Source organism: Arctopsyche grandis, chromosome 7 (genome assembly GCF_051622035.1).
Source record: "Arctopsyche grandis isolate Sample6627 chromosome 7, ASM5162203v2, whole genome shotgun sequence".
Lineage (NCBI taxonomy): Eukaryota > Metazoa > Arthropoda > Insecta > Trichoptera > Hydropsychidae > Arctopsyche > Arctopsyche grandis.
The window spans coordinates 10,774,989-10,799,709 of NC_135361.1; the positions used below are offsets into that span (position 1 = coordinate 10,774,989).

General features: G+C 33.1%; 3 protein-coding genes across 3 annotated transcripts in view; 2 read left to right on the plus strand and 1 right to left on the minus strand.

The window, feature by feature from the left end:
- The window catches only part of LOC143914760 (uncharacterized), a 1,424,209-nt gene that overhangs the window by 707,058 nt on the left and 692,430 nt on the right, over window positions 1–24,721 (plus strand). The window lies entirely within an intron of this gene.
- On the plus strand, window positions 12,932–19,266 carry LOC143914201 (uncharacterized). The gene is made up of 3 exons (XM_077434314.1): window positions 12,932–13,018; window positions 13,169–14,376; window positions 18,732–19,266. Exons 1-3 carry the CDS (start codon window positions 12,932–12,934, stop codon window positions 19,174–19,176), a joined length of 1,740 nt encoding a protein of 579 aa, XP_077290440.1. The 3' UTR covers window positions 19,177–19,266.
- LOC143914450 (uncharacterized) lies at window positions 22,782–23,627 on the minus strand. Its single transcript, XM_077434668.1, has one exon. The coding sequence runs from the start codon at window positions 23,562–23,564 to the stop codon at window positions 22,959–22,961; it is 606 nt and encodes a 201-aa protein (XP_077290794.1). The 5' UTR covers window positions 23,565–23,627; the 3' UTR covers window positions 22,782–22,958.

Below are 24,721 nucleotides of genomic sequence, written 5' to 3' on the forward strand. Positions count from 1 at the left end.
ATTGTTTTATTTTTTAATTACATTCAAGTAAATTCATATGTATATGTTAAAGAATAACTTTGAAGGTTTTTATTTATTTTTTAATTAATTATTTCAATTTATATATGTAAGCGCATCAATAATGCACTCTATCGACCAATTTAGACACTTTTAATGAAAATATCAGTTTTCATCATACATAGCACAAAAGAAAATTCTCTTGCGGCGAAAAATGAAAGCTTTTTTAATTAAATTTAAATAAAAATATATTCATATAATTTAGTATTAGTAATAAAAATAAATAGCTTTGAATGTGTTTTAACTTTCATACGGTAGCACGACAAATCAGCGCACGTCAACTTACCGCCGACCTTTCGGACTATTCAGCGCAAAATCATTTTTTTCAATAAGTTTTATATGCGTTTTCGAAAATTATAACTCTATTGAAATTGTCGGCCATATGTACATAATAATTTCATAAAATGCGAATAAATTTATTTAAAAAATTTTGAAAAAATTGATTTTGCGCTGAATTGTCGGTGCGCTGAATAGTCTGTCCGCTGAAATGTTGGTGCGCTGAATTGTCGTCGCCGAAAGGTCGGCACTAAGTTGACGTGCGCTGAGTTGTCGTGCTACCGTTAGCACACCAATAATGCACTCTATCGATCAATTTAGATACTTTTAATGAAAATATCAGTTTTCTCCATAGCACCAAAGAAAATTCTCTAGCGGTGAAAAATAAAAGTTTTATTTATTTAATTTAAATAAAAATATATTCATAAAATAGTTAATATAATTTAGTATTTGTAATAAAAATAAATAGCTTTGAATGTGTTTTTACTTTCATACAGTCAATTGACCGTAAATTCCCCTAGCGGAATAGAAAAAAAATAAATTTACCATTATTAATAAATATCATTGAAAATAATCTCTAAATCTTTTTATTTTGAAAACTATTCATGTTTAATTTGAAAATAAAATAATTTTATCTTTATTATTTATTATTTGTTAATTTTCACTTTGGCGTGGTGATTCTGACATCCATGTTTGATAAATAAAATAGCACATCAAGTATGCGAATCAAATTAAAAAAATACTTTTACTATTGGAGTGTAGATGTCTCAAATTTATTTTATGCTAATTTATTCAATAATAATAAATCTTGTACTAAATTCTAATTGTATTGTATTTTATAATTTACAAGACCACATTATCGATGTATAAACGAGTCTATAAATTATGAGGAACTACTTTCAAAAATTCGCAAAGGTCACAATAAGGTGCGTGGGCCTTTTAAAACCCGACAATATGTATATACATATAGATACGGGCGTATCTCAGATCACATAATTTATTTGCTTTACGGGTGTTTAAGATAACAAAGGTGCGATTTAAACTTAATTCATAGTATCTTGTCACTAATTCATGTGCTATGTACGTACTACAGTTCGCAACCGTCGAGTCTTTCACATTTGTAATGAAATATTGAAATAGTTTCTGAACAACATACGATCTATTCACTGCTTTTGAATGGATAACGTTCCAGTCTATATAATAGAATTCAAAATAAACAAAATGATGAATGTTTAGGAACTGAATCTGATTGCAAAAAAGCTCTGTGGAGTCCGTTGGACCCCAGAGCGATGAACTTGCCAGTTAATTATTGTTATGTATTTACGATTTGATGTGCCAACAAAGGCGTCGAAATGTCGCCACCAAACTGGGAAAAGGGGGATGACGAACGTCTGGCAAAAATTCACAAAGGGAAATTGCGGAAAAACGACTAAACCAAAACGATGTTGTTATAAGTAACATTTCAGTGAATGATTAATTTCCCATCTATGCAATGAAGTGACATTTTGCTTTGATTCATTTAGTTGTATCGTCTATTAAATTTTTAGATGTCAAAATTCACTTGAATTGGAAATATTCAAGTGAATTTTGATACTGGTATAATTGATAATTGTATTTGGAAATGTAAGAAAATTATATATGTAATATATCTACATACATACATGTGTTACATATGTATCTGAAAAATATTAAAATTGAAGAAAATTTGTATTTATCAATTAATATAAGACAACGATTCAAATACCCATTTTTTGACAATAAATAGACAGACAATTTAGTGATAATGGTGTACTATATACATATGTATGTAGATAAAAATGAACGGTCGATAAACAGTTTATTGTTTTAAGTATGTTTGACAAACAGACAATAGTCACTTAGTGACGCTTTTTAGATATACATAGACATCATATTAATTCCTTTAATTTTTTGGGTAACACGTGAATGTTTGTTAAATAAAATTAAATGTGTTTTTATATATATTTATATGTATGTATGTTTATATAAAATATGTATTATTTATGTATTATCTGGCCACAGTGTCATATTGGGTAACCTGTGAAGACACTATGGTATATGTCTATTAAAATAAAAATCAATAGATTATGTAAAAATATAAATATGTACATTAAAAATAACACAAATAAATATGCAAATGATTTTATTTAATATATGCAGACAGACTTTACAGTTTATAAAATACCATGCCATACCATAAATACAAATCTATTTATACATTTACATGGCACACAGTTGGAAGTCAATTTGAAGATGTTTATATAAATTATTAGAACAATTCAAAGCATTTTCTCTGAGCATCTGTGTACACCTACATAATTATTGGAGTGATCAGTAATGGATTCCATGATAGGCTAGATTCTTGGCCGTGTAGTGGAGAGATTTGGCAGCAGCTACTTCGGGAGTGTTCAGTGGGACTCCGGTTGCTCCTAGGAGAGTGGCTGGATGTTGAGGGGGAAGAGACAGTTCTGGATGAACAGCTGGATTAACAGCTGGATGAATAGCTGGATGAATAGCTGGATGAACAGCTGGATGAACAGCTGGAAGAACAACTGGATGAACAGCTGGATGAATAGCAACCACTGGTACAGAGGCTGGGTAAGTATCAAGCACTGGTCCTGTTGCTGGGATGTCTACACGATAGGCTGTAATATAGGCTTGCTGGGGATTGGCTGAAGCCACGGCCAAAACGGAGAACAAAGCCACGAATTTTAGCATTTTGGGTTAGTGTTTGAGGGAACCGAATATGGCTGACTGATACTCCCTGGTTGCAGATTTGTGATATTTATACCTGATTAGGTTTTGTCCAAAAAGTGCATCCGAATAATGTCACCTTCTGGCGGTATTGTTTTTTTCGCTCGTTTTGATAATATGAGATTTATATTAATCGATCTACTGTAATTTGAGTTTGTTTTTTATTATATGTTATATGTACTCGTCTGTCTTTGTCAAATATGATTAAATAAAGGATTGAGAATTTGTAATGTTCTGTTTATTATGTATAACTTAACATATTCTTTAAAATTAAACCGTGAAACACTTCATGATTTTTTTATATATATTTTTGAATTGGAAGCTCCATACATTTTTTTAGATCTGAAATAGTTGTTATATTGATATTTTTTAATAGTTATATTTTACCGATGATATTTGGATAATGAATAATAGATTAAAATATATAGAATAGTTGACCTTTATTATCAAACTGAATGTTCATTTACATATTTAATTTAATGAAATATGATTAATAAAACTAACTAAGAGGATTAATGTACTAATTTATGGAATAATATTATTTTATTTTATTTAATTAATACAATACATATAACGAAATGTATCTAATTTAATATCAACTTGGTAGAATATTCTACAATACAATAGTATTATTTTTTTTCCGAATAAATTTTGTGAAGCCAAAGGTTATTAACTGGGTAGTTATTTATTTGGAACAATTTAAAAATTACAGCTTTTTTCGCTCTTTGAGTGAAACTTTGCATAATTGGAACATTTTGAGTATCCAGCACGCCTGTGCAATTAGAACAAGTTGCGATTCATTCATAATTACAGTATGTTCTCAATGTAAATCATCATTTATAAATAGATGATATTTAAACAAAGCATGTTCCTAATCAAACCAGGCGATCTAAAAAAAATTAGTTCGACCAAATCCCAAAGTTGCAGAAGGTTACATTAAGCTGTACTGTCGCTATGCACTTTTTTGACAGCAACATCAGTATAAATAATGGGATGTTTCAAACAGGGATATCAGACATTCGAATTCAGTTTTAAGGACCACTTCTCGAATACCTCAAGATGTTCAAACTCGCTGTACTTGCAACTTTGTTGGCTCTGGCTGCTGCCAAACCTGCAGTCATCCTTCCATACACTGCAGGAATAGTTCCAGTGGCATCTGTTGGATATCCTTACCATCCGTCGACTACCTTAATCGGAGCAGCTGGAATACCTCTGGATACCAACTACCACCCTAAGGTTATCACCTACCACGGAATCCAAAAGAGAGACATATACACCCCTCTGGCCTACTCAGCAATTACCCCAGTTGTCGGCACATATCCCAAGCCTGTTATTTCTACATATTCTGCTCCTTACATAGCTCCAATCCATACTGGTATTGTGGCTCCAGCTTCTTATGTCCAGCATTGGTAATCTGAACAATCTTTGAGAAGTTTGATATTGACTTTCGACTTTGTGCCATGTAAATGATATGTATATTTATTAAATATTATAATGTAATTCAATCAAAATTGTTAAAACAGACTGAGCAATTTCAATAAATTTTATATGCAATTTAAATGATAGTATCCTTTTATATACATATACATATTTTTATGTTTAAAAATGCCTTTTAGAGTTATTCTTTTCTTCCTACCTTTACTTGTGACAATTTCGTTTGTAAACTTGTTCCTTTCTTGACACTTGATATGTATTATACATTGTTCAAATATTTTAAACCGACATTATTTATAGATGGGCTATTCTAGGTTTATCATTTAAAAATCAATACAAAGAATTCAAATGTAAAAAGAACATACATACACCAGTTTTAATTAACATTTATATCAATTGATCATTGGAAGGGTGTGATTGATCATTTTTTATTATCAAAAATCACATCTTTGTAGATAATTCAGACTTATGATCTGTCTCACTACATTCATAATTGCCTTCATTCACATTTAATGCAGGAAGTTCAATACAATCGGTGACCAACTTGTTAAACGAGTATTTTATTGACAGGTTATCAAATCTACAATACATTGGTTAAACAATGAACTACGATTGTTCAAAATGAACAATTTGTAAGAATTATAATGGTTTCAATATCAAGTAACAGAGATTGTGATTTATGTTGTATTTCTTAAATATATGTACATGCATAGAAAATTATACTTAAAAAAGCGTACTTTTTTAACTAACATAGTATTATATCAGTTTAAATGTTTCAGGCAACTGTCAATAGTTGCACAAATGGAAGGCTTATGAATCAATTTGACGCAATATTACTTATGCATTTTGGATCGTGAAATTTGCTTTTATGTCTTTTGATAATTAAAATTATATCGTAAAATCTCAATAATCATAAGACAACATGTCTTGACTATATAATATATGAGTGTAAATATGTATATAAAATTAATTACTAAATCTTGATTAGTTCGTAAAGATGACACAATAATGCACACATTGGACGAACGTAACGATGCTTCGATTTTGATTGGCCAATAAAAATGAATGATTGGCCTATAATATTATATTGGTCAATTATATTATGTAGATTGAATGTTAAAAGTTAATAATCTGAAGGTTATTAATAATAATCATAACAAAAAACCAGTATGTCGCGCAAAAAAGGACAGTTTTCTTTTTGCCTTGATTTTAAGATTTAAAATTCAAACTTTCAAAAGCCTATATGTGCTTGCGTATTACTCTTGATCTTGAGAAAATATTTTAATTATTATAATGAAACACAGGTAGAATTTACAACGAGATCTGAATCGCCAACATCTGGCTGACGATATCGTACGCCTCAATTATATTTAATAACATATGACTTTTGCGAAGGCCTTCTACATTGTTTAAAAATGCAGCATTTTAAAATACTTTAAAACATATTTATGTGCAAAATTTCCAAACACATTTAAAACAGTCGATTTCCGTCATTCGAACGGACAAATTCATTGTTGAATATTCGTCACAATGTTACAGTATCACTTTCGTGTCGACCTCGAATGCTCGACGTAATTGTTTTGCTACTTATAATGATGACTGTTTGCTTTCACGCTGAAATGCTTTTCAGATGTTACCCAAGTATTTTACACAAGTTTCATAATCAATGTGTCATTTGACATCGACTTTAAGGTGATACGTATCGGCGAAGGTACTCTTTATCTTATTTCATTGCATACGCCTTTAAATGTTAAATAACCTGTTATAAACAAATCGTTGGACTTAATCAGGAAGCATAATATCAGATTTAATTCTAAAAATATTATTAAAAGGTTATCTGTAATATATTTAACTAGATGCAATTAAAATAAAATGAACGGTTACGCATTATTAATAACGTCAATATGTGTATGGATGTGTGTGTGTATCAACAAAATTAAACTGGATTTATATTTAATTTTGAATAATTTTTTTTATAATATTAATTTTAAAACTAATGAAAAAAGTTATTATAATTAAGAATTCATTTTTAGCTTTTTTCAAATATTTACAGGTATTCAAATAAAAAGTGCAAAATCTGTTCATGCTACTAATATGAAATATGTATTAGAAATTGAGCTTTATTTTCTATAATTAAGGTTTTTTTATGATTTTAATTGCGTTAAACCTTATTACTCTTGTCAATGATTTGGTTAAGTTTGATCTTGATCTAACGGTTATGACGTCATTGAAGTGTCTTTAATTGAGCCGCTCCGTTTTCCGCATGTCTATGTACGGTTGCAATCTTACGTTCGAATAATGGCTTATTTCGAACGTTTCATTCTAGTTGTCGATTCACACGATTTCTAGGAAGTGTCCTTAGTGTCGCAAAGTCCTCTTTTTCATGGCTAGCGTTCCAATTTTGAAACAAAGTTACGGTCGAAAATCGAGCATTAAAATTCATCACCCCACGCTTGTTGCTATGAAAATTAGATATGTTCGAGCTAAGGCTGTGTCAATTGATATGCTGTATGCATGCACTGAGAAGTCACTTGATATTCACTCGGTGGATTATTATTCTATTAAAAATTCACCTAAAGATCTCATTGTATGCATACGCAGTTTGAAGCCGGTGAATTATATAATTGTACATAAGCGCGCTCACGATCAAAGGGATTTAATTGAATGATAGCTCGCTATGCGGTTGTGTTTATTATCATATAATATTCAAAAAATTATCTATACTTATAGTATATTTGGATAATCGATTTATGAAAATGGATGTATTGATTCATCGATCATTTTATCGACACGTATGTATTTATGTATATGTTTAGTTGTTGGGGAATATTTAAATTAGATATACTGATAGAGCAAGTTTTCCAAGACATGTTCGCATTAATCAAAAACGACTTCTTGTATCCTGCTGACGTCAGATCAATGCTGAAAACTCGTCCTGTCTATATTTATTTTATCTTGAACGTAAAGTATCCGTTAAAACGCCGTTTCTCACTGTTCAAAAAGCGCTATTTTAAATAAAACAAACGGCCAGTGATTACCAATAAAATACAATATGTATATGTATGTAGAAGTAACCGCATCAAGGTATTAATTTATTATATTGTAGGGATGATTATACATATGTATTTCATTGATATTTTAACGAATATGTTACTAGTTATTTCCGGTCAAGTCTTAAATTTAAAATAGGTATTTAATTTCATGTATGTATATACTTTCTAAAACATAAAGTAATTGATACAGATTGGAACAAGATTTCTGCTTCATATGTATTATAAACAATTTAAAGAAAAATTTAATTAAAATCGTTTTTTTTTTATTTGTATCTATACAGTTATAAATTCCATCCATTATTACACAATCTTGCATTTTTTTAAATTTGAATCTACAAATTGTAAGTACTAATACATTTTCTTAATATTATGCAGACTATTTTTCATCTCAATGATTTAATTGGTATTTTAGATTTGCCATTCTATTTTCATTTCTTTAAAAAAACAAGAGTTATTTAAGTATCATTCTAATATAAAATCACACGACCTTCCGCAGCGCATTTTCAACCGAACAAAAGTCGCATACAAATATACAAATGTATGCAAAGTTTGATCCCGATTAGTCAGATGGTATTGAATTGTAAAATAAAAGAAACACATTCACTGACATTTAAAATTACACGTATATAAACAGTTAAATAATCTAATAATTACTTGATACCATTTATGTAATAAGTGATGGATTCATTAAATAACTATTAATTAACGTACGATGCATACATTAAAAAGAACGGATTAGTTAATGATATATATTTGTATAATGCTAAAAAAACGAGCGGTGTAATAAAAAGTCAAGATCAAGTTCATGGTGTATTGATTTATAATATATTCAGCAAACAACATGAGAAAATAACTTGTGTGGGAGAGCAATTTTGATTAAATCTGAGTGAAGACATAATGCCATATCTTATATACATAAAATCTATTATAAAATCATTTATATATGAGCCGTTATATTTGAAAGTCCAATTTTCAGTTCCAAAAGCACTATTTCTGTTTGGCTTAATTCACAAATTGGTATCACTTCTTTTAATTCGATATGTCTAGAATTTCGGAAAAGCAGAATAAACGGCTTACAGGCCATCAGTATTTTTAAATATTGTTAAACGCAAAATTATATATTTAATGTTTTGCGAAATATTTCTCGAAATGAAGAAACTTAGACTTGTGCCGCTTTCAAATATAACGGCTCATATTTACTACATATTATGTAGTATGTATTTAGATAAGATTTTTCAATTAATTAATATGACTCTAAACCAACTCCTTAAATATTCAAGCAATAAATAGTATAATGCGTCATTGCATATTTGAATTCGATTCTTATTTTTGATTTTAAATAAAAAAAAAATTTATATTGTTGTATAGTTGTGGGTTCAGGATCCAAATGATAGTTGCTTCCAAACATTTATTCAACGATTCAGGAGGTCCACACGACATCACCGCTCACTCCAGAATACTCGATCTACCGTGTGTGCCTCCTTATAAAGGACAAGTTGCCCAGCATAGTCCCGTTAGCCTAATCCGGGGTTTCTATTGTTCACCCACGAATGCACTTAGTTGACAGTGGATACTGTCTCAAATGTTCCCATGTTACAATACTATACTCTTTCTGTCAAACAAAAACTATTTCTCATCAGATCATTAAGATGGCTATGAGCAATTAAATCATTTAAATAAGGAGGCATATACATACATATATGTATTAAGAAGTGGAAGCAAAAAGATCTCTTAGAAAAATGGTGCAAAACTACACAGGTCTCATTCATTGGCTTGATTGTTTTAAATTGTATCTAAGACAAGGCGAACTGTAATTGTATATTGGTTAGTATTAATCGACTTTTGATTGTAGTGAGGGATCTATCTCAGAGGTCCAATGCAATGGTGAGAGCAGCAAAAGTGCACGTCCTCGCTCTGAAATGTGCACAGGACGCGTCAGTTCTGGTGCATTCAGTTTAAATGTCAACTACCCGTTTGACCAGTGACTTTCATGGGGTACGAGCCTTGTTCGGTCCTGCCATTGTCCATCTGAAACCATACATACATATAAACTATCTAGCCTTCGGATCGATCTTTTTTGTTCGGTTCGTGGAGGAAATGCGAGCGGACAGCCGCAAGGATGCGTGGGTAGGAAATTCGCAAAGAAATATAATATTATTTATATAGTTTGTAATATTTGACGGTCCTTGTCATGGGAAAAATCGAAGCTGGACTTCCGCACGGCTACTATGGATTTTTGCGAGTACGTATGGTTGATTGGAGATTTTCGGTGGAGAGTTCAACTTGAAATCAAGGGCGCTTCGAAATCGTGTCGTACAGTACATCTAAGTAGGGTGACCATATTTTGTATGGGTATGAATTTATAGAACGTTTTGTTGTGTTAGAAGTAGTCATGATCAGATAAAATCGAAGATCTTATTTTATATCTTTTTTTAAATTGTTAAAAGTTTCTTGTGAAGAGAAATGCAAATTACGTAGATACATACATATTTATGGGGACTATGTATGTATGTACATGATCTCAAACTTTAACTCATGGAACAGGAGATAGTACATACATATATATATTTTTTATTTTTTTATTGTTACAAATCAATACACACTCGCCATTACAGATTTGCTCAAATGCGACGGGTGTACGTTAACGAAATACAGAATACATAAACAATCAGAAATCAGAAATACAGTAATTTATACATATACAAGCAGAATATATACCATATAACAATTAATCAGAAATAATAATCATAGAGACATCTATGGATTATTTTTAGATTTTTTTTTTTGTATACAATTTTTATACATATAATAAATACGAAATTATAGAGATGTCTATAGAGATATCTATAGATTTCAGATTACTGTGTATAATTATTACAAATTATACACAGGCAGATTTTGTGACAACAGGATTAGATTTAAAACCAATTTTCAGGAACCGTTTCAGCAATGATCAGATAAAATTGGCAAACTCTGATAGAGAAACGATTGATTTGGAGTCACAAAACCCCCAAATCTAACCAGCAGTGGCGAGGACTCGAACCTTTGACCCTAGTGGTGCTAAATATATACGCTACCACTAAGCCAAACTACTGGCTATATATATTTGTTATAGTCGAAGTGTATTTTTAGTTATAATATATTATACATATGTATATTCCATCTGGTGTTTTAGGCCATTTATATTATATCAATTATATCTCCACATGCGCAAATACACTTTTAACAATGTGTAATATAGCAGCTGAATGTTGACAGCTCTGATGTTTTTACGAATGCTTTAGAATTCAATGATTCGTTAATATTTGCTAGATATTACGAATAAAGGTAATGAGTGCGGTATTATTTGATTACTCTAAGAATGTGTTCAAAACAAAAATGTGATTTTTCAACTCAATTTACTAGCCCAGTGACGTTTTCACGAAAACCTAACTTGTCCATCTAACGTGGTACCAACTTATAGTTGAACTGTATTTTCAGTTGTAATGTATTTTGACCAATTGGAATCTAATTCACCATATGAATCAACTTACGTGGGTTAGACGGAATATATTCCAACTAGTCAAAATATATTACAACTAAAAATACACTTCAACTAGATACATATATCAGGTACCAGGTCAGATGGAATATATTCCAACTAATCAAAATATACATATTACAATTGGAAGATTCACTCAACTGTAACATATACCAAATATGCTGATATTAAATTGAGAAATTTAGATTTGCATAGTGGATATTTAAACGAACATTTACATATATTTATAAAGCAGATGTTATGATATGCAAATGTACATATACATATACACCAAAATAATATTGGATTTATTACAGATGTGATGAAAACTTCAAATATATTCGTGTCACTGATGAAGTTTGCGAAGCAGTCCTGTGACGCATCCAATGTAAAAATATATTTGGAAATCGATTAGGTTTTTTTTAATAAATCCAGAAAGATGAGAATTTTTTAAAGTTTTATGGTTGTGTGAAAAAAATATGTGATTTTTTTTAATTTAAAAAAAATTAAAACTAGACCATGAAATTCATCAGAATTATTAAAAAATTTGCCCAATCCGTTGAACAGCTTAAAAGCATCAAAAAATCACTTTTTTTTACTTACCGGAACGTGAGATTCTCAGGATGAGAACATTGTCAGCTTTAGAGCGGCCTCCCTGCGCTATCGTATCTCTGTATCATGAAATAAAATCCTTGCTGACACGACTACTCATTTCCATTTGTCACTGTATATTTGATGGATGAAGCTGCTACACGAACCGCCATACATATATTATTTGTCAATCGATTTGTTAATCGATTATTTAAATTATTTATTATTATATTTTTTTATCATTTGTGTTATCTACATATATATATTGTTAATAGGGATTGCACTTTTTTCCCTGTCATCTGGAATAAAAATTATTATTATAACTAAAAATTTCAAATTGCGATAAAATTAAATTGTTTGATTATTATTTAAAAATTAACAATAATTTTTCACCAAAAAAGACTAAATTTCGCTAAATAGGATCACCCTAATACGATATTATATTTATGTAACAGCCGAGATTCTACCTTTCTACATTTACATATAACATTAAAAAAATGTGACATAAACTTGATTTTAATAATCAGAGAATGCGTCAGTTTCTGAAAAGGGTAAAAAAAAAAAACATAATACATACATACACATGTATGTATTATACATATATGCATAGCATAGCTGTTTTGATATACATATATGTAATTTCAACTATCATAGTCGTATGATAGAATATGTATGTATAATATAATAAATTATTAGAGAAGTGCGTCAAAGACCTCTATGTATGTATGTATGTATGTAGCATAGCAATAATTAAATTTGAAAAAAAAAATAACAAATATGATCTATGTATTTGAGAGTTGACTTTCTAGGCCGTTCAATTTCCTTCTTTTTGAGTGAGTGCAATCGCACGTATGTATGTGTGTATTGGGTAGGGATCCCTTGAAATTCGGCACACATGGTCACCGCAGCATCACCGTTCGACCACGCCACTCTACGTATCCCTTTCGATTACATTGTGCAGGCATTGCTCGGTCGCAAGGTCGGTCACTTTTTAAAAGCCACGCCGAAACGTATCTCGTCTCTGCTTAAACTAGAACTAATGACTATTAGCATAAACACCAATGAAATTTCGGAGCAGTGCGCGAACGCATTCGCTTATTTTTTTTCCGCGAAAACGTTCCACCGGTCCGAGTATAAATAACCATGTGGTGGCGACGAGCATCATCAGTCAGCCGTTCTCGGTTTTCTAGTGAACTTGTGTCAAGTCGCCGAAACAACACAGACCACGATGTTCAAGTTGGTGGTGTTGTGCGCCGTCTTAGCTGTAGCTTCGGCTAAACCATCCCTTATCCACTCCGCAGTAGTGGCGCCAGCTGTCCAGACCTACTTGGCTGGACCCTCAGCTGTCTCCCATCAATCCAGAGTAGATGTAAACTCATCTCCCCTCGTCTACGCCGCTGCTGCTCCAGCTCTCCAGGCTTATGCTGCTCCAGCTCTCCAGGCTTATGCTGCTCCAGCTCTCCAGGCTTATGCTGCTCCAGCCATCCAGACCTACGCTGCCCCAGCTGCCGTCTCTCACCAATCTCGCGTCGATGTCGTCTCATCTCCAGTCGTCTCTGCGTATGCTGCCCCAGCCGTACAAGCCGTAGAAGTAGCTGCCCCAGCTATCCAAGCCTACTCTGCTCCAGCCCTAGTAGCCGCCCCAGCTATCCAAGCCTACTCTGCTCCAGCCGTAGTAGCCGCCCCAGCTGCCGTCTCTCACCAATCTCGCGTTGATGTCATCTCATCTCAAGTTGCTACTCCAGTAGTATCCAGCTACGCTGCTGCCCCAGTTGTATCTGCATACGCCGCTCCAGTAGTATCCAGCTACGCTGCTGCCCCAGTCGTATCTGCCTACTCTAACTCTCCCTTGGCTTATGCTGCCCCAGCTTATGCTGCTCAATCTATCGCTTATGGTGAGCCCGCTCTCTACCCAGGATCCCCTGCTGGAGTAGTCAAAGCCACTGGAAAGCTCGTCGATACCGCTGATGTAGTCATCGCCAGAAACAACCACCTCGTCGCCAAGTCCCTCAACGCTCATGGAATCCACAAGAGATCCGTCATTGCTCCTTTGGCTTACTCCGCATTGGTTGGCCCCAGCGCTGTCTCCCACCAATCTCGCGTCGACTTCCATTCATCTCCAGTCGTAGCTGCCTACTCTGCTCCAGTAGTATCCACCTACGCTGCTGCCCCAGTTGTATCTTCATACGCCGCTCCAGTAGTATCCACCTACGCTGCTGCCCCAGTTGTATCTGCCTACTCTCACTCTCCCTTGGCTTATGCTGCCCCAGCTTATGCTGCTCCAGCTTTCGCTTATGGTGAGCCCGCTCTCTACCCAGGATCCCCTGCTGGAGTAGTCAAAGCTACTGGAAAGCTCGTCGATACCGCTGATGTAGTCATCGCCAGAAACAACCACCTCGTCGCCAAGTCCCTCAACGCTCATGGAATCCACAAGAGATCCGTCATCGCTCCTTTGGCTTACTCCGCCGTGGTTGCTCCCAGCGCTGTCTCCCATCAATCTCGCGTTGATGTCCATTCATCTCCATTGGTAGCTGCCTACTCTTCTCCAGTAGTATCTGCCTACTCTTCTCCAGTAATATCCGCTTACTCTGCTCCATTAGTATCCGCTTACTCCACTCCAGTAGTATCCGCCTACTCTTCTCCAGTGTTGTCCGCCTACTCTGCCCCAATCTTGTCCCACTCCGTCGTAGCCCCCATCAAGGCCTACAGCGTCCACCCCTATTAAGTAATAAAAATCGACAAAACCCGAGACAACAAAACCAATAAGCCTGATTAATTTTATATATGATGTATTTTTTTTATAAATTTTGTATTTATATATTATTAATCGAATAATATTGATAACGAGAGCTGCAAACGAGACGCATCGCAACGACTGACACAAGTTCAAGTGGAAACGACTGATACTTTTTGGAAATCGGTTTTTTTCACATTTTATGAAAGCATGTGAAATAGGCTTCAACGAAATTTGATATAAATAAATAATTTATATGACAAATTAAATATATTTTTTATTAAACCTTTCCTTTTATACAATTCCTATATTCAATTACAAAGCACACTTTATATACAAAGAACATATAATGAAACAAAAATATGTTTGCAATAAAATAATAAATTTCCACCCAGTTAAATAAAAATGAAAAATTTTGCAGTTCATTCAAGCTCGTAAAGTAATTTGCATAGTTGTAAATCCAGTGGATAAATCTATTAAAAGTTTTACTGCTTCAATGTCAATACACAGTTGTATTTTATATTTCATAACATGACGTTCATTTAAAATTATTTACAATTTTTTCCATTACTTAATGAAATAACGTATATCCAAAACTATAAATTAATACATATGTGAAATAAATAATATGGGATAACACTGGAATTTATTACAATAGAAGGTGAGAGGTTTTGTTGGAAAATAATACTCCTATCTAGAAGTATGATAGGATGAAGCCAATCAAAAGTTTATGTAAGGAATATTAATGGGTCTAAGAAATAGTGATTGAAAGTAGACTAAAAACATTCTAATTCAAGGGAACATATGAGATCCATTTAATTTGATTATAAAAAAAACCTAACTTTGGTATATAATAAATTAATAGCAGTTGATTTGGAATGTCCGTATGTATGTGTTTTTTTTTGATAATCAACTTTTACTATACACATGTATGTACATACTAATTATATTGCACATAAGTACTATACATAAATAATTATTATTTCTTAGAAATAATTATCAACTATCCTCTTACTAAAACTATTTAAAAATGCAAAGTACACCCACAAATCTTTTGCGTCGAATTCATACAAATAAAACACTCAATTCAAATGTTTGCATGAATGATTGATTCGTCGGCAATAAATGTCAGTTTTTTTCAATTACAGTTATACATTTACACCTCCACAACATGCACATTTCATTTTTTTTATGCAAATTGATTTGGTGATTCATAGCACGCGTGGTTATTTTGATCCACTGATATCCTTAATCGGAACATTGGAGACCATTTACTTAACAATCAGCAGCAGGCGACCTTCAACACGCTTCAGAACTTATGAATAAAACAGGGTGATTACAATGTAATATTATATTTACAAATATCAAATATAGAGCAGGTGCTATTTGTCACCTGTCTTGTTACGAATTCGTTATTGAAATTATTTCTTTAAAGAAAAATTAGGCATATAAAAAAAAACTAATATTTCATGAGATAAAACTTTTATCGTAGGTCTATGGTGGCGCTAGTTACATATATCTTTCCAAAATGTAATAAATATAGGACTTAGGATATATTCTTTGATAACGGTATGAATAACATTCAGTTTAAAATCTAAGCTAAATAATCTATGTAGTTATTTTTCTTTAAATTTTAATTATTCCATCCATCTCGACCAATAGCATTTCGTACATGCAATTTTCTATTGTTGTCTATACGAAATGCTATTGGTCGAGAGGTGGTGAAAGAGATAGCATGTACGTTTTAAGTGTATATATATATATATATATATATATATATATATATATATATATATATATATATATATATATATATATATGTTATATACATATTTATTTAGCCAGCAGTTTGGCTTAGTGGTAGCGTATATATTTAGCACCACTGAGGTCAAAGGTTCGTGTCCTCGCCACTGCTGGTTAGATTTGGGGGTTTTGTGACTCCAAATCGATCGTTTCTCTATCAGAGTTTGCCAATTTTATCTGATCATTGCTGAAACTGTTCCTGAAAATTGGTATTAGATCTAATCCTGTTGTCACAAAATCTGCCTGTGTATAATTTGTAATAATTATACACAGTAATCTGAAATCTATAGATATCTCTATAGACATCTCTATAATTTCGTATTTATTATATGTATAAAAATTGTATACAAAAAAAATCTAAAAATAATCCATAGATGTCTCTATGATTATTATTTCTGATTAATTGTTATATGCTATATATTCTGATTGTATATGTATGAATTACTGTATTTCTGATTTCTGATTGTTTATGTATTCTGTATTTCGTTAACGTACACCCGTCGCATTGGAGCAAATCTGTAATGGCGAGTGCCCATTGGTTTGTAACAATAAAATAAAATAAAATAAAATAAAATATATATATTTTTTTTGAATCTATGAATCGAAAATGATCAAACTGAAGTATTTGAAACTTTACATAATTTCTTATCTGAAAACATGAATAGTATGTCTCGGGATATACGTGAAAAACAAATTTTTCACGTACATATATCCCGATAAGGCAAGATTTAATAGGGATGAAATCGTCTTTTACGCAGTGCTTCCCCAAACCTTAAGAAGCAAACAATTGGATTTCAATCCCATTTGATAATGAACACCGATGAAAAGAAGAACTTGATTTAACTTTCAAATTATAGCATTTAAAAACTGAATTCGAAATAAATAAGGTTATTAATTTTTGGCTAGGTATTAGTGACGAATATGAACAGCTTTCTGAGATAGAGCTTATTAGCGATAAACGGTTTTTATTAAAACCATTTATCAACAATAGAAGCATGACAAAATAGTAAATAAATATATTAAACTTTGAACATATTATAATTGTGATTCCGCAAATAACTATTTTTCCCACAAAATTTCTTACCAAAACAGATCGACATATTGCGTGTATACTGTCTTCACATTCCATAGCATACAAATACTATATATAATAATTACAATCGCAAAAACAAATTTCATGAAATACAATCATTTTTATATGGTGGTACAATTTAGCGCTATGTACTACCAAGTGGTGCGTGAGTCAAAATAGTACGCGAGTCAAAAAATGTTGGGAACCGCTGATGTAGATGTTTATTTTTTTTCAATTTAAATATGTATTTATTTGAATTATTGTATTAATAAAAGTAAGTAAAACTACCGAAAAAAAAAAAACACTAACGACGGATTTGACGTATGACCGAGTTTAAGGAACATATGTCTGTATAACTGTATAATATTTGGTTATTTTTAATAAAAATTGCTCATAATTTAATTAATAAATTAGTCGAATACTTGAACACACTTGGATACCTGCTACGATACCTGCTACAAGTTCTAATAGTTTATGACACAAAGAAACCCAAGATCAAAAACAACCTGAACTACGTACGTACATAGTCGTTTTAACCGGGTACAAATTAACTCAACCTTTACAAACTAGTTTATAAAACAAGTTTAACTGCTCTAGAAAAAAGTATTATAAGGTAGTAAAATTTCATTTGGTACTTCTACCCTTATTTGAGAAAACAAGCACACGCTGCTAAAAACGTCAAGTATGAAAAACCATATGACTGCAATCTTTCAGTATAGTTTTATTTTATACATAGTACTTTCTCGACCGTTTCTTGTTTTCCATTGTTAATTTTCATTTTGGTAGATCGGAAAATATCGTAATTTTCATTGGAATTTCTCCGCGTATTTTTAGCAACAGCTAATAAAAATAACAATACACCACCTGTCACTTAAGCAGATATACATAAATCGGGTTGTTTATTCCACATACACATACATAATTACAGTCAGATTTTTTTCAAACTTTTATATATCCTATCCAAACAAGTTACGCCTCAAATCAAAAGTCTCAATTTACAGCAAAAAATATTCGCTCACACCGCAAAACAACCATACATATATCTTTCATTGTAATAGATCACACTTGTGCGAGAGAGGAGTTTGGAAACAACAAACTCGATGGCATTGAATGTGGTACACAATAATAATCAAATGAACATAATACAATCAAATCGATCGAGTATAAATAACCGAGCTGACCGATGTCCATTATCAGTCGACCGAATTCGGTTTTCTAGTGAACTTGTATCCAAGTCCTAACAAACACACAGACCACGATGTTCAAGTTGGTGGTGTTGTTCGCTGCTCTCGCCGTGGCTTCGGCCAAACCAGGACTCCTGGCTTCCGGCTACTTGGCTCCATCTGCCTACTATGGAGGAGTATCTGCTTACTCTGCCCCATTGGTATCTGCCTATGGAGCTCACCCAGTAGTATCCAGCTACGCTGCTGCCCCAGTCGTATCTGCCTACTCTCACTCTCCCTTGGCTTATGCTGCCCCAGCTTATGCTGCTTCAGCTTATGCTGCTCCAGCTTTCGCTTATGGTGAGCCCGCTCTCTACCCAGGATCCCCTGCTGGAGTAGTCAAAGCTACTGGAAAGCTCGTAGACACCGCTGATGTCGTCGTAGCCAGAAACAACCACTACGTTGCCAAGACCCTCAACGCTCATGGAATCCACAAGAGGTCCGCCATCGCTCCTTTGGCTTACTCCAACGTGTACTCCTCTCCTTTGGTGTCTGCTTACTCCAGGCCTTTGGCTTACTCTGCATACTCCGCTCCTTTGGTCTCCGCATACTCCACCTCCGTTGTTAACCCCGGATATGGAATCGTACCCTCTCATGCCGCCTATGGTGTCCATGGAGTCCATGGTGTCCATGTTTTGTAAGCGATTTCACGGCAAAGAGCTCTCCTTTCTTCCCTACTTGTTACCCCCCACATCAAACCGTTTGGATATATAAAAGCAAGTTCAAGTAGAATAGGCTGATCACATTTTGTATGATTGTTTTTTCCACAGAAATATACAGAAACGTATTTAATTTTTGTAATAAAATGTCTATATATAAAACTTATATTGTCGTTTTCTTGATACTTGAATATGTCTCCCCCTTTTCAAATAACAACATATGTATGTACATACAAATTACATTCACAGTATATTATCAACACAACTCACACACACTTTTATTAATGCTATTGTAAATTAACAATGAAGATTTTTTTCATTTTATTAATCTATTCAACCGAATAATATACAGATGTACATATATTTATTTATTTATTTTATTATTAAAATTAATTCGTAAAAAATGAATAAACAATAACAATGAAAATAGCAAATTAATGACCAATGTGACCTAATGGGTTGCCCCAATGCGTCACACTAGTCTTAAAATTAAACAAGAACAGTAAAAAATTAGCAGTCATTCATATAATTCAAATAGACTCATGTTGAATCTCACATTTATTTTCTATTATCTATATCTCAAGAATAAAGGGAAAAGAAACAAAAACAAGAACAGTAACAAATTAGAAATCATTCGTCTCATTCAAATAGACTCGTGTTGAATCTCATGAAACTGACCATTTCATTAATATGACAATCAAACAACTCTAAATGTTCATCTACCACACCGTGGTGTTACGTGAATTCCAGGCGCTTGAATCTCACTATTATTTATTTAAATACATCACACAAAAAAATAAGAAGAATAAAGAAAAAAGAAACAAATACAAGAACAGTAACAAATTAGAAATCATTCATCTGATTAAAATTTAAAATATTACCTAGGACAGCATTTCTCAACCTGGGTCGATATGGCCCCCTTGGGAGGCCGAGCCCCTTTCAAGGGAGGCACAAACCAAAATTCTACTTTTGGGGAGGCATAGCGAGTTCTAGGGGAGGTACTGTCAGAATAAAATTATCAAAGTTTTATATTTACATAATATTGAAAGAAGAGCATAAATGTTTTATTTGTCATTAAACTGACTTTACGTTTGCATCTCAGAAAATAAACTAGCTTGTGCAACCAATGGTTGGTAAATATCGTGAATTTATCGCATATCTGAAAAATATGTGTCAAATATTTTTTAAATACTCGTAAGGTTGGGAATGCTTTTACATGGGTCTCTTATTATAATGAAAACAATAAAATTCATTAAATCAAGCCCACTTGAAGACTACCTTTTTCGACAAATATGTGAGGAAAACGAGGAGGATTTTAAACGCCTTCTATTACACACAGAGGTTTTTTGTATCTAAGGGTAATTGTCTTAACCGTGTTGATATACTTTGGTACAGTATTATCCTTTGTGAGTGACACCAATTTGGGGAAGAGATGGTTTGTGCAAAATGTGATATATTTTATTTATCAGATATGTTTGAGAAATTGAATCTGTAAAACAACCAATTACAAGGAAAATGTTGTAATCTCATAACGTGTAAAAATATAATTATTGGTTTTCTTGGAAAGCCAATCTTTTCAAAATTAATATTTGACGACGTGAGTTAACACAATATCCATCATTGGCTACCATTTTCAATGAAATACAATATGACGATCTTTACATATATGTAAATACATATATTGAATATTTGAAGAAGCTTCATGATGATATGCAAGTTAGATGTAATGATATTATAAATCTAAATATTCCAGATTCGGTGATTGATCCATTTAGTGTGAATGCAATTGATATTGATATTGAATTGCAAGAAAGTCTGATGGATCTGCAAAATAATATGAATGCACAAGTAAGATTTTAACTGAATAAATATATTTTTTGGATTAGCACTGAAAAATAGTGAGTATGTACTTCTTTTTTTGAAAAAATATGGGGGAGGCACAGAAACATATTAAACGCAAAAGGGGGCCACTGTCCGAAAAAGGTTGAGTTCTTCAGTTCTGCGTCTCACATACTGCATTTCATCGGACCCGAATAAATTGAATTTACTCTCATCCGAGAAGATCACCTTCTGCCAATCACTTAGCATCCAATTGTCATATCTTTCGGCCCATTCCAGACGCTGCAGACGCATTTTTTTTGGTAAAAAATGACTTTTTTGTTGGTCCCGGTAGGACCGGAAGCGTGCCGTTTATTGTTAAATTGTTGTAAATCCTTGTAAACCTTTCACAATGCATTTACAACATTTGAACAATAAACAGCTCCCTCAGGGTCCGGGCTTTACTAATCACGTTTTCATGACCTAGAAAAAATGTGTGTGTGTGTGTGTGTCTGTGCATTTTGGAGATTTTTTGAACACCGTTAGTCCTATCGAACTGAAAATTAGTATCGGTTACTAAATTTCTTATCGATACGACGTAAATTTTAAAGTTAACCGTAAATGGTAACGAAATGTCCTCTTTGTTTTAAGTTTTTGAATTCAATTATCTCCCAAACTACTAATTGAATCGAACTGGAATTCTTTTACAGACATTATAATTTTTATAACCAAATATTTTTTGAATATTTTTACCTGAACCGGAAGTAGTACTTTTACTCTATAGAATCTAGGTTTTGTACGTTTTTCTCAGAAACCTTTTAGTTAATTGAACTGAAATTTCATATCTAAAAGTTTAAGCTTAATACCAAGTTATGTATAAAATTTGGTAAGCATCCGTCATCCGGAAGTGAAAGTTCACTCTTGTTCGATTTTTCTTCCACTGTTTTTTTCGACCTCATAAAGATACGTGCTCTTCTCGAAAAAATTCAATTATTATTCTTGTATCAATTTGATGAAAATAAAAAAAATACTAAATATAATAAACCGGAAGTGGGATTTTTTTCCTCTTAGAAAGGTGAAAAATGTTGTGGCCACTATTCTGTCCACACCCCTATCACGTAACGTATCAAGCTGAAAATTTATCAACGTATCAAGCCTGGAATTCACGGAGTGATAGATGAACATTTGGAGTTGTTTGATTGTCATGTTAATGAAATGGTCAGTTACATTAGATTCAACACGAGTCTATTTGAATGAGACGAATGATTTCTAATTTGTTACTGTTCTTGTTTTTGTTTCTTCGTCCTTTATTGTTGTTATTGTTTTTTTTGTGTGATGTAATTAAATAGAAAATAAATGTGAGATTCAACATGAGTCTATTTGAATTATACGAATGATTGCAAATTTTTTACTGTTCTTGCTTAATTGTAGAACTGGTGTTAATAGAAGCACTGATGTGACGCATTGGGGCAACCTGTCAGGTCACATTGGTTATTAATTTGTTATTTGTTATTTTTATTTTTTATTCATTTTTTGTGTATTAATTTTATTAATAAAATAAATAAATAAATATGTAACATATGTACATCTGTATATTATTCGGTTGAATAGATTAATTAAATGAAAAAAATCTTTATTGTTAATTTACAATAGGGTTAATAAAAGTGTGTGTGAGTTGTGTTGATAATATGTATATGTATTGTGTATGTAATTTGTATGTGTAAAGGGGTAGACATATTCATGTTTTAAGAAAACGACAGTATAAGTTTTATATATAGACATTTTATTACAAAAATTAAATACGTTTCTGTATATTTCTGTGGAAAAAACAATCATACAAAATGTGATCAGCCTATTCTACTTGAACTTGCTTTTATATATCCAAAAGGTTTGATGTGGGGGGTAACAAGTAGGGAAGAAAGGAGAGCTCTTTGCCGTGAAATCGCTTACAAAACATGGACACCATGGACTCCATGGACACCGTAGGCGGCATGAGAGGGTACGATTCCATATCCGGGGTTGACAACGGAGGTGGAGTATGCGGAGACCAAAGGAGCGGAGTATGCAGAGTAAGCCAAAGGCCTGGAGTAAGCAGACACCAAAGGAGAGGAGTACACGTTGGAGTAAGCCAAAGGAGCGATGGCGGACCTCTTGTGGATTCCATGAGCGTTGAGGGTCTTGGCAACGTAGTGGTTGTTTCTGGCTACGACGACATCAGCGGTGTCTACGAGTTTTCCAGTAGCTTTGACTACTCCAGCAGGGGATCCTGGGTAGAGAGCGGGCTCACCATAAGCGAAAGCTGGAGCAGCATAAGCTGAAGCAGCATAAGCTGGGGCAGCATAAGCCAAGGGAGAGTGAGAGTAGGCAGATACGACTGGGGCAGCAGCGTAGCTGGATACTACTGGGTGAGCTCCATAGGCGGATACCAATGGGGCAGAGTAAGCAGATACTCCTCCATAGTAGGCAGATGGAGCCAAGTAGCCGGAAGCCAGGAGTCCTGGTTTGGCCGAAGCCACGGCGAGAGCAGCGAACAACACCACCAACTTGAACATCGTGGTCTGTGTGTTTGTTAGGACTTGGATACAAGTTCACTAGAAAACCGAATTCGGTCGACTGATAATGGACATCGGTCAGCTCGGTTATTTATACTCGATCGATTTGATTGTATTAAGTGCATTTGATTATTATTGTGTACCACATTCAATGCCATCGAGTTTGTTATTTCCAAACTCCTCTCTCGCACAAGTGTGACCTATCACAATGAAAGATATATGTATGGTTGTTTTGCGGTGTGAGCGAATATTTTTTGCTCTAGATTGAGACTCTTGATTTGAGGCGTAACTCGTTTGGGTAGGATGTATAAAAGTTACAAAAAAATCTGATTGTAATTATGTGCGTGCGTGTGGAATAAACAACTCGTTTTATGTAGATCTATTGAAGTGACAGATGGTGTATTGTTATTTTTATTAGCAGTTGCTAAAAATACGCGGAGAAATTCCAATGAAAATTACGATATTTTCCGATCTACCAAAAGGAAAATTAGCAATGGAAAAGAAAAAACGGTTGAGAAAGTACTATGTATAAAATAAAACTATACTGAAAGATTGCAGTCATATGGTTTTTCATACTTGACGTTTTTAGCAATGTGTACTTGTTTTCTCAAATAAGGGTAAAACAGCAAAGGGAAATTTTAGCACTTGATAATATTTTTTTCTAGAGAAGTGAAACTTGTTTTATAAACTTGTTTGTAAAGGTTGGGTTAATTTATACCCGGTTAAAACGACTATGTACGTAGTTCAGGTTCTGTTTTTGATCTTGGATTTCTTTGTGTCATAAACTAATAGAGCTTGAAGCAGGTACCCAAGTGTGTTCAAGTCATCGACTAATTTATTAATTAAACTAGCTGATCCCCGCATGTGTTGCAATGTCACAATAACGCATGCAATTTCCGTTCCCGTTCCTGTTCCCCGTTCCCGTTTTTGGGCGATTTTTTTTCAGAAACTATCACGGAAATGCACACAATAACTCATGTAAGTTTCATCGTAATCGGTTGAATGGTATAGGAACGCATATGTGACAGATAGACAGAGAGACAAACATTGATTTTATATACATACATATATAGATTATTATATGGGCAGTTTTTATTTAAAATATCCAAATGTTATGTAACTATTCTGATAAATCAGCAGTAGTATTGATGTAATGT